The following is a 12,002-nucleotide window of genomic DNA, read 5'->3' as shown; positions in this document are numbered from 1 at the left end:
CCCTGCTTACATCTGGTTTCTGATCTGACTGATTCACTCAACATCTGTCCAACAACAATACTCAAAGAACAGAAAAAGTAAGAACACAGAACCACACGTGAATACACGTTAACTCCAGATTAAAAACTTGATTAACTTGGTATCTTTAGTCTTGTAGTATTTCTCATGGCTTTCAAGTAAATTAGTTTCTTAATGGGTTTTAACATAAATATCCGATTTTGTCCTTTGTAATGTAAAACGCTGCTGGGGATTTGAATACAAGCAGCACATTTACTTAAAAATATCTGTGTATTTTAGCCAGTTGTTGTTTCCAGTAGAGATAGTGGCTCAGGAGGTTTAAATGTTTTCCTGAGGCACTGTATGTCTGAAATGCTTCGTGATTATGATTTCAGTCCTCAGCCTGTGAGAAGAGTTGCGTTACCTGGACTGATGCAGTCACCTTTATCATTTAGCCCTAAGCAAGATGGCCAGAATAACTCATTCTCCCACAGCACCTCCTCAGGTGGAGTTAAAATGGCAGCAGAATAAACAAAATGAATACCATTCTGTATGACGACTTCCACATTAAATGTGTATAACTGTGAATAAGTATATGATTACTGACAAGTCATAAGGTTTGAGGAGTTTTACTAGAGTTTTTCCATTAATTATATGTGCAGTTGCAATCAAAATTATTCAACCCCCATTGCAAAATCAAGACTTTCAGCTGTTTGCAATGAACAAATCAAACAAAAGCAGTTGAAATAGTTCAACACAACGAATGTTTCCCCAAATTCAACTGATAATGCAACTTATAAAGATTTCTCCAGTTTCTAAATTATTCAACCCCCTGAACAGAAGCCCTCACAACAGCACAAATATGCAAAACAGGTGTTGTATCAAGCACACCTGATACAACTAATCAAGGGCTTCATTAGTTGCACCAGGTGTGCTTGAGCTGGAATAATTTTGATTGCAACTGTATTTCATTATACAATAATATGGATTAAACAACACAAATGCTTGCAGACAACAAGTCTGAGTGTAAATGATTGCACCCCTGTGATCTCTGGGTGAAAAACATTCACATGTATCAAGAGACATTACAATTCCAAGAAATGAAAAATAAAATGTGGGTGTATCAGTCAATAAAGAGACAATCCAAAACATAAGGAAATAACAGAAACATAGCTTGAAGAGCTCCACCTTATTCATAATCTCTTACAGTGAGCAAATTCAACTATATTGTAGCTTAGTGCTACTCGTCTCAGCAGCAGTTTCAGCAACTGTACCACTTCCCTGTACACGTACGCACAAATGGATTCATTTTAAAATTTACAATTGCCATGACAGCAAAAATTAAGTTGAAATGGCTGTAAAACTGGCTGAGTTCTGGCAACCACATGTGGGCCAGATCTGTGCCATCATTCCAGTTATACAAAGTTAGTGCTTTGTATAACCAGTTGGTCCTGAGCTTCTGGTCTGTGGTTACATTTCCTCAAACCAAATTATATTCTGCTTTAGAAAGATGCTAAATTAATGTGTGTTTTTGTTTTTTTATGAAACGACAGTCCCACTATACAGTTATGCAGGAGACAATTTTGTTATTTTAGACATATTTCACCTGTGTTTTCATTTTGCCTTAAGTACTTACAAGATACAAGCTTACGAGTCTAAACGATTAAACGAGTTTAACACAATGCTCCTAGACCTCAGATTTCATCATGCTATTTAGTGAGACTTTACCTGATCCAGCTTGTATAAAAAAAAAAGTTACAGCATTAAATCTAGGACGGATTTAGCAGTGGCATTCATTCTTAGAATACAGTTTAGCTTAGTTCCTATGCATTCTTTCAAAATTATTAAATGATTTAAAGTACAAAGCCCACAAATCACATTACTATTAACTGACTGCTAGCCGATGTTGTGTAGTTATAGAGTGGCAGGTTACTGTTGTCGCAAATTCCTCCAAACGCACTTTGCAGCAAACAATTACATATCAGATTGCAAAAGTTCAGGGAGGAATCCTTTGTGAAAACGGGCCCAGAGACCTTGCTGGATTTTACCATGGGTTAACCACGTCCTGCTAGGTGACAATGTCTGTAAAAGGCACGCGAGCTTCCTCATCTTCCAACAATGCACTTCTTCCATTAGTTGTCTTTGGACAAAACAGCCACCTCAGCACGGCCAGCACCACTTGCACCATCAACCTCAGCAGCAGGAACGCAAACGGAATTGCAATCTGCATCAGGTGGAAGATGGGTGAGCTAAAGCGGCTGAGGATACATGTAGAGAAAAATGTCCCAAGCGCCACACAGGGGTAGAGCAAGAGCTTGGCGAGCATGAAGGCGTGCTCTCGGCCTCCGTGATGAACGTACGGGTGGAGCGTCTCGCGCTCTGTGAAGAGTGCTGTAACCCACATGGCCAGCTGAAAGAGGCCGGCGAAGAAAATGATGACACAGCTGATCTGGATGGCCTCAAGCTCGTTTTGAGAGCCACGAGGAAATTCATGTGTTAGCTGGTAGGCTAGTGGCAGGCCACCTACAAAAGCTAGGGAGAAAGTGTTGAAGAGACCCATTAAACGTGTTGCGCGAGTCACATGCAGGAAGAGCGAATGGTGCACAAACCACAATAGGCCCACTGTGGCAAAGGAGCCAAAGTAGGCCAGGTACTCGGGGCCATACTCCTGGAGAGCAGAGATGAGGCTGTTGTCAAACTGCTTCTTCACAACAGATGGGTCCGGCACGTTGTCCTCACTAAAGGCAGCATGAGTAGACGTTTATTAGCAACTGCTCATTAAATATGCATGTAGACTTGGGTCAAGTGCATATCTATATGCTACAATAGTAATAGATTATACCATAGATCTGTTTTTCTCCAGGTATTTAGCATAGACTTAACAGCACGTTAATTACAACCCCGATTCCGAGAAAGTTGGGACAGTATGGAAAATGCTAATAAAATCAAAGAGGAGTGATTTGTAAATGTACTTGTATTTAAACAGAAAATGAATAAAGACAAGGTGTTTGATGCTTTATCTAATCAGCTGCTTTTAAATGTTTTTTGAAGATAAACGTTTACTTTGAAATTGATGCTTGCAACACGTCCCAAAAAAGTTGGGACAGGGGCAATTTAGGATTATTAGAGATGTGAGAAGTTGAAATAAGAAGATGATGTGAAACAGGTGAGGCAATCGTCTAATCATAGTATATAAGGAGCCTTCAAAAAAAGGCCTAGTCCTTCAAGAGCAAGGATGGGTCGAGGCTCGCCAATCTGCCAACAGATGCGTCAGTGAATAATCCAACACTTTGAGTACAACATTCGCCAAAGACAAATCGGTAGGACTTTGGGCTTTTCACCTTCTACAGTGCACAATATAATTAAAAGATTCAAGGAATCCGGTCAAGTTTCGATGTGGAAAGGGCAAGGCCGGAAACCACTTCTGAATACGCGTGATCTCTGATCCCTCAGACGTCACTGTCTTAAAAACCAGCATGAGTCTGTAATGGAGATCCTGACATGGGCTCGGGAATACTTTGGAAAACCTTTATCAGTCAACACCATTCACCATTCAAAGTTAAGGCTTTACTATGCAAAGCAGAAGCCAGACATCAACACTGTCCAGAAGCACCGCAGACTTCTCTTGCCTCGGTCTCATCTGAGATGGACAGTAGCACAGTGGAATCGTGTTTTGTGGTCCAACGAGTCGACATTTCAAATAGTTTTTGGACAAAACAGCTGTCGTGTTCTCCGGGGTAAAGAGGAAAAGGACCGTCCAAGCTGTTATCAGCATCAGGTCCAAAAGCCAGCGTCTGTCATGGTATGGGGGCGTGTCAGTGCCCATGGCTTGGGTATCTTGCACATCTGTGAGGGCAGCATTAATGCAGAAAGATACGTACACATCTTGGAGCATATGCTGCCATCCAGAGCAGGACAACGCCAAACCACATTCTGCCTGGATTACAAGCGCATGGTTGCGTAAACAGAGAGCGCGGGTGCTAGCATGGCCTGCCTGCAGTCCTGACCTGTCTCTGATTGAGAACGTGTTGTGCATTATGAAGCGCAAAATAAGGCAACGAAGGCTCCATAAAGTTGTGCAGCTGAAGAAATGCATAATGGATGAATGGGGGAAAATTCCACTTGGTAAAACTTAAGCACCTGGTGTCTTCAGCGCCCAAACGCTTAATAAGTGTTATTAAAACAAAAAGTGATGTTACACAGTGGTAAACAGTCGACTGTCCCAACTTTTTTGTGTTGCAGTCATCAGATATGAAATGAGTGTGAATTTAATTTATTTTTGAAAATATGCTAAGTAAAACATCAAATAATGTGTTAAAGATGTGTTTTCAAGATAGTACTGGGTGAACTGAATTTTCAAATTATTATTATTATTTTTTTTTTGCATTTACCATACTGTCCCAACTTTTTCAGAATTGGGGTTGTATTAATAATCAGGCAATATAATAATGTTTGTTACTAAACGGCACATTATTTTAAAATAAGTATTAACAGCATCACAATAAACTCACTGCCCACTACCTGCACATTCATGCAATTAATCAGTCAGCCGATCACGTAGCAGCAGTGCAATGCATAAAATCATACTGATACAGATCAAGAGCTTCAGTTAATGTTCATATCAAACATCAGAATGGGGAATACATGTGATCTCAGTGACTTTGACCGTGGCTTTGACTGGTTTGAGTATTTCAGAAACTGCTGAAAATGCAGATTTTCAAACACAACAGTCTCCAGATTTTACACCGAATGGTGCGAAAAACCAAAAAAATAATCCAGTGTGTGGCAGTTCTGTGTGTGGGAACACCTCACTGTTGAGAGGTCAGAGGGAATTGACTAGACTGGTTCAAGCTGACAGGAAGGCTACAGTAACTCAAATAATCACTCCTTACAACTGTGGTGAGCAAGAAAAGCATCTCATATCACACAACCTGTCAAACCTTGAGGTGGATGAGCTACAACAGCAGAAGACCACATCAGGTTCCATTCCTGTCAGTCAAGAACAAGTATCTGAGGCTACAGTGGACACAGACTCATCAAAAAAGACCATTTCACCTGGTCTGGCCTGCAGAACTGCCGCTCGGTGCATGTTTTTTGTTTTCCTCACCATTCTAGAGACTCTAGGTGTGATCATCAGTTTCTGAAATAAACAAACCAGCCCACCTGGCAACAACAACCATGCCACCGAGATGACCTTTTTCCTCATTCTGATATTTAACTGAAGCTCTTGTCCTGTATCTGCATGATTTGATGTATTGTGCTGCGGTCACATGATTGGCTGATTAGATAATCGCGTGAATGAGCAGGCGTACTGGTTTGTGTTCCTAATAAAATGGGCAGTGACGGTATATCAGTTGTATACTGGTAAACATAATTAATATAGATACAGACCATATATCTAAGATGAGAAGAGTGGCTACAATGGCATAAACTCCATCACTGAAAGCCTCTACTCGCTCCTTGCTCAGTGGTTCACTGGGGTAGTACGTATAAAAAAGCATGGAGTCTGGAGTCTCCTCCACCTGAGCTGAGGAAACAGACCAAAGCCTACAATTAGTTACATATAGACAAATAATTGCACTTAACTTAAAACTTTTACATCTAATGCTTAGAGCTTGCTGTCTATGGAAGCAACCGTAGTTCCGTATGGTACTTACTACCAATGGCTTTAGTCCAAATCCATTTCATAGACTGAGATATATAGGGAATGAATATGACAAGAGCCAGCAGGACATACGACTGAAAAATAACAAGCAGGGTTCAAATTTCAGTTACATTTCTGCTGCTTATAATCTCAGGCTGTTTCTAGAGCTAGTATGTCTTGTACAAATCCAAACTATTATATTCTACAACATCGTTGTTTAGCTTATTCTAAGAAAGCAGTTTGTGGGTTTTATTTTAGTTATCAGACCTGTATGACATGATGAATTCCTTCACAGTGACTCTTAACGTGTAGTACACAAATATTACTAACCAGTTTAACATAGATGAACGCAAAGATGCCGGCGAAGAAACACATTATAGGCACTCTCACTATAACTTCAAGAATATGGCGTCTGTAATAGGCCTGATTTTCCGACAGCTGGATGTGCTCATTTAGGAGGAAAGGATGGCTGAAGCCATACAAGACAATAACCGCCTGTGGATGAAATTTAGCAAAGAAGGATTGTTTAACCAGCGTACAGCATTTCCATATACAGAAATGAATCTGAAAGGTTACGTCGCATAAAGAGTTCAATAAAAACTTCTGCTTAAGAAACTGTGTACTAATTGAGATTTATTATCTTTATATTACTGACATACCCTAGATTATATCTACTTTTATTTTATATTCGCTGTATAAACTTGTTTATAAGGTCTGGGTTCCGTACCTGAATGAGACCGATTATAATGACGCAGGCACAAAAGAGCAGAATGCCAAGGGTGTTATTTGGGAAAGTTGCCATCAGAGAAAACTACAGGAAATAAACAAGACAATCCTATCAGTCACACCACTGCTTTTGTAGGAACATTAGAATTCCTCTCTATCAAATGTTATGAAAAAGTAATGTTGTACGTGACTTTACAGTGGGCGGGGGGACCATCATACTGTGAGTTATTACAGTATTTCAAAATATCAGGATCTGTTTCCTCTAGGTTTTACTCACCGTGTATGGTAGAAAAGTGATCAGCATCATACAAGCCTGAAATAGAAAAAAAAAAACAGGAAAAGGTTTGATGGCGTGTAAAAGTTCTGTCAAAAAATGAGAAATGACTTCACATTTTGTTACTGTGCTTAGAGGAACTTACTAAATTAAGAAGTGCAAGTGTGTCATCGATGCGTTCAATGACCTGAAACAGTCTGAAACCAGACAAATTGAGGAAATGAAAGAATGAACATTCAAAGGTGTGAGATATAAAATACCCCAAGCTAGCTTCCTGAAAGTCCAAATGTAAACTGTAACACAGTAACGGTGTATGTTTTCTCTCTACTCACCTTATATGTGCTGCCCAAGCAACTGTCACTATCAGAAATGTCATCAGGTACACCGCAATCTTAGTGGTTAGGAGCGACTGAAGGCTTTCCGTCAGTTCCTGTGTGTAACAGTAATATTTTATTAGCATGTGGGGGTGTACTGGTCTTGGCTGTATGCACCCACTCAGTAGGTATTTTTAGGAAGTATTTGATGGTTTGGTATTTATGATTCATTACTAACAATATTTTGTCTGACTTGCCTATGAACATTTGAATAATCCCAATTTTATTCTGCATAAAGTATTTAGAAGCTTTTTATTATTTTTTTTTTAAAAGAATGTTGATAAATGAGGCCCCAGGAGTGTGCAAAAGCAGGTTCTAGATCTATAAATCTAAAATATATGACAGCTTTAATTCATTTCACACTTTATATACTCAGCAAAAAAAAGAAAAGAAATGGGGGGGTCAATATTAAAAGTAACAGTCAGTATCTGGTGGCCTCCAGCTGCTTTAAGTACTACAATGCATCTCATCCTCATGGACTGCACCAGATTGGTCAGTTCTTGCTGTGAGATATTACTCCACTCTTCCACAAAGGCATTTCCAAGTTCTCGATCATGTCTGGGGGGACACAGGGTTACATGTAATTTTCCACTGTGGGGACGATCAGCTGTCCTTCCTGTCTCCCTGTAGCACTGTCTTAGGCGTCTTACATTACAGACATTGCAGTTTATTGCTCTGGCCACATCTGCAGTCCTCATGCCTCCCTGCAGCAGGTCTCTGGCATGTTCACGCAGGTGAGCAGGAACCCTAGACATCTTTCTTCTGGTGTTTTTCAGAGTCAGTAGAAGGTCTCTTTAGTGTCCTAAGTTATTGTAACTGTGACCTTAATTGCCTTCCACCTGTAAACTGTTCGTGTCTTAAGGACTGTTCCACAGGTGCATGTGCAATAATTGTTCATGGTTCATTGAACAAGCATGAAAAACATCATTTTCCAATAAATATATGTGAAGCTTATTTGGATTTTACAAAATTATCTTTAAAATACAGTCTCCTGAAAAAGGGACATTACTTTGCTGAGTATATATATATATATATATATATATATATCTCCCACTTTTTCCACTTTCAGTACAATACTGATATAGGTCTGGGTATCGACCAATACTTGATATTTATATACTTTCAGGAACTGAGCTGATGCTGTGAAAGCTTATATTAACCCCAAAATGACATAAATAATGAAATTCATTAATGTGATATCAATACTGATATAAGAACTTTGAGTATCGTCCCAATACTGGCATCCTAATGGTGACTGAGCGTCTCTCTGTAGAGTTTTGTTTCCAAATGATGCGAAACCTCAGAGGTGTGATAGCGCCGTGGTATAAGACAAGTTGTTTCCCGGGTTTATGTGCAAGCTTAGTGCTGTGCTCATCAAAAATTCGCATGCTTCTTAAAGGCGCTGCCTTAAACCGATCTCTGTTTACCAAATGCAGTGTGAAAATGGATCGAATCTCAAACACAGTTTCAGACCAGCATCTGCTCTAATAACAGCATTATCAGATCAGTACATCTCAGGTAATATGTGCAAAAATGACTGTGGCAGGAGTCTTGCTTCAGGTACTTTTCTCCACAGAGACAGAAGAGCACCTGTACATCTCTCCCATCTCTCCAGTTATATCATTATATTGAATTAGACTATTCTTGATCCAGGAACAGGAATTATCCAGTTCCCCACTAGAACAGTGTACATCAGAATTCCAGAAAGTGTGGGTTATTAATTAATTAGAGATGTCGAATATATGGTAGCATTGCCTGCACACAGCTCTAGGGTCCTGGTTTGATCCTGAGCTGGAGTTTCTGTGCATCTCTGTGTGGGCTTCCTGTGGGGTTTGAGGTTTCCTCCCACCTCCCAAACATACTCTGGTATTCAGATTACCCACCCTTAATTGCTCCTTGGTGTGAACCAGTGTGTGTGCAATGGTGCCATGAGATGGACTCGCATCCCTTCAGGAGTGAATTCTCCTGCTTTGCACCCAGTGTTCCTGGGATAGACTCTGGATGGATGGATGAATGAATAGATGAATGAATGATGTCTAACATATCTTACCTCATTGTCTTGAAATTTTGTATGGGCAACAGGTAATATCTGCAAAGACAGAAATTCATGAACAACTCAATACGCTGCCCCACAAACATAATGGGCAACTGGTCTCAATAAGTAGTTGTATGATTTATTGTACCATGACAGTGGCGATGATGGAGATGAGAGCATCACTGTAAGCCAGCAGGCGGTGTGAGGACTGTGTGCTGCTGTATCCATCTCTCTCTGAAGCTGTCACGCTCCCCATAAACGAATGAGAATCATTTCTCGGTCTGTTCATCTTCTCCATCGCTTCGTCGTCATGATGCTCGATGATTTCGCTGTCGTTGTTTTCTGCCATGACAGCAGCTGCGTCTCACACATCCACACACGGAGTTTTGTTTGCAAACAAGAACGACGTTGCAGCCTGGACCGCGCATGCGCAGTGAGGCAGACCTCTGCGTCTCGAAAAGATTGCGGGTTTACTTTGGTTTGTTATTGGTGTGTAGACATGTAGACTTGTGTGAATGTGGATATTCAACTAATAGAGTTTAAGTGTCGAGAATTAAAAATATATAGCGAGAGATCAGGCTAGCGGAAATGACGCAATGTTATTGCACGTGACCACTCCTGCTAAGCCGCCTGACGCTCCCGGAAGAGTCTAAACTATCCCGTATTTTTTTTTCTTTATATATAGTTATAGGACAATCCTGGAGCCGGCAAGTTCAGTATTCTGATAAATACACCCGGTCAAAATATTTCTGCAACAAATGCCCGAGTCACTGTTTTATATTGTGATCTGTTTGATCTGTTCATATTGTCAGTGGTTTATGCGTAGACGTTAAGAGCCACGCCCCCAGACCTCTGAGGTCATCACCGATGACATATTTTTAAAATGATCAACTATTAAAGCTAAAAATAAATAAATAAATAAACACATTTGTCTTTCTGAATGAAAAATTTCTCTGACTCTGTCTAAGCCGCATAATATCGTACTAAATAGTTTGTATTGTGTGCCACCTCAGAGCCGTATAGATACTATTTTTTCATACTATTTAATTCGATAGTATGATAGTTTAGTTTTGGAATAAAGGAGAATGAAGCAGGCTGTGTGAGGTTTGAGCATGCGCAGACGCTAGATTGTCCCGCGACACCTGTCATTATTTCCACTAGCCACTAGAGGGCGCGCCGAACCCACAGAAAATCACGGCACGTTGGCTCAATTGATAGGTTTTTACTTCATTTGCATATTGACGGATTCAATTAAAGCAAACTTGGTGGCTCTGTTATGTTATACAGGATTTATTTTGCTGTCCCCTTAGAGGGAAGCATCTCTGCAATCAATACAGAGTTCTTCTGATTGATCACCTTTATCCTATGATAAAACATTTCTATTCTGATGGGATGACTCCGCCTCCATCCATAGGTCTCACTGAATTGTTTGATGAGAAGAACAATGATATAAATCATATCCTACGTTTGGGCTCCACAGTCACTAGATCTCAACCTGAACACACCTATGGGAGCTTTTAGTTATTGCATAAGCAATAACTTTTTTTTTCAAAAGTGTGAGAGCATGTCTGACCTCTAAAGAGATGTGAAGGATAAAATAATATCGTAATAACTGTATGTCCTATTGTGAAATGAGCATCATCAATTTTGTTCATTACCCCATTAAAAATGTATTGGCAAACAGCATGGCATGACAAGTGTCAGCATCTGCATTGTGTGGAAACAGAACTCAGCTAAAGCGCAGTGTCCTCGTCTGACACCCCAGAACTTTCTGGATGTTATTTATTCGTTGCTGACAATGCACTTTCCTTCACTCCTGAGTTTAATATCGATGAGTGAGTTTGCCGTAGCTGTGTGCAAAATGATTCCTGATGGAGGTCAATTGAATTGTAAGTGTGTGGCGTGTCAATACTGATGAACTGCTTTAAGAAATTTGTCTAGACACAAAAGTTTAGACACACTCATTCTTTATTTTTACCCCCCCCCCCCCACACACACACACACATTTTAGAATAATAATAATAATAATAATAATAATAATAATAAAGTTATCAAAACTCTGGAGTAACACAAATGGAACTATGGGAATTATGTTGTGATAAAAAAAATCCAAAATAAATCAAAATAATTTAACATTTTAGCATCTTCAAAGTAGACACCATTTTTGACTAGAATTTCCAGAAATGTATTCTTGGCGTTTTCTCTACGTATTTCTTGAGGAATTTTCCTGAGATGCTTTTTAAACAGTATTAAAGGAGTTCCTATGCTGGACTCTTATTGGCTGCTTTTCAGAATATTTTGCTAAAAGTCATCAATTAAATTATTTTTTTTTTTTTTAAATAAAATGTTAGTTTTCTAATGAAAGAAATGAAAATGTTGGCACAAGTATATTTTTGTCTACAACACTGATTTCAAACATTTAATCACACATCTTCAGACCAAAAGGTTTTTAAGATCATGAGAAATATTTCAGTCGAGTGTCTCCAGACTTTTGACAGGTAGTGTAGGTGAGACAGTACATTTGAATTTAGAGTCTTGGGGATCTGCCAAATGCCATAATGTTAATGTTAGTGCTGATATACTACACCAAGCTGTAATTCAAGTAGATTCAGTTGAACTGCAGTGTGAGTTAAAGCATGACGAATTTTAGGATGTGATGTACTCCGTAAAATCAGTTATACCTTCCCATTAGAGGAGGCAATAGAATAAAAAAAAACTTGAGATTCATCTCAAGAAATTATAATTCTAAGCATGTAAGGAATAAAACACTCCAAAATCTAGTTTCCTAATAACAACTGTTAATAAAACAAGGGCATTTTAGCCCAAAGTGTTTTATTCCTTTTATACTACAGTAATTTGTCAACAATTGTTAGTTTTTTTATTCAGAATTTTATTTTTTTAAACATCGTGCATTTTAACTGTTTATAGTTGCATTTAATGTCACTTACGTTA

The 12,002-nt window shown here is 39.3% G+C and overlaps 1 protein-coding gene across 1 annotated transcript; it reads right to left on the bottom strand.

Moving 5' to 3' along the window:
• Position 1: 1 nt before the first annotated feature.
• tmem175 (transmembrane protein 175) lies at positions 2-9,902 on the bottom strand. Its single transcript, XM_053654242.1, has 10 exons — positions 9,199-9,902; positions 9,066-9,104; positions 6,974-7,071; positions 6,787-6,838; positions 6,645-6,680; positions 6,369-6,452; positions 5,972-6,136; positions 5,655-5,736; positions 5,389-5,524; positions 2-2,735 (listed from the first exon to the last, which is right to left on the bottom strand). Exons 1-10 carry the CDS (start codon positions 9,397-9,399, stop codon positions 2,066-2,068), a joined length of 1,563 nt encoding a protein of 520 aa, XP_053510217.1. The 5' UTR covers positions 9,400-9,902; the 3' UTR covers positions 2-2,065.
• Between the last annotated feature and the right edge of the window lie 2,100 nt (positions 9,903-12,002).

The sequence above is a fragment of the Ictalurus furcatus genome, chromosome 22 (genome assembly GCF_023375685.1).
Source record: "Ictalurus furcatus strain D&B chromosome 22, Billie_1.0, whole genome shotgun sequence".
NCBI classification, from domain to species: Eukaryota; Metazoa; Chordata; class Actinopteri; order Siluriformes; family Ictaluridae; genus Ictalurus; species Ictalurus furcatus.
The sequence above is the reverse complement of the archived record's forward strand: the minus strand, read 5'-3'. Positions and strand labels throughout refer to the sequence as shown.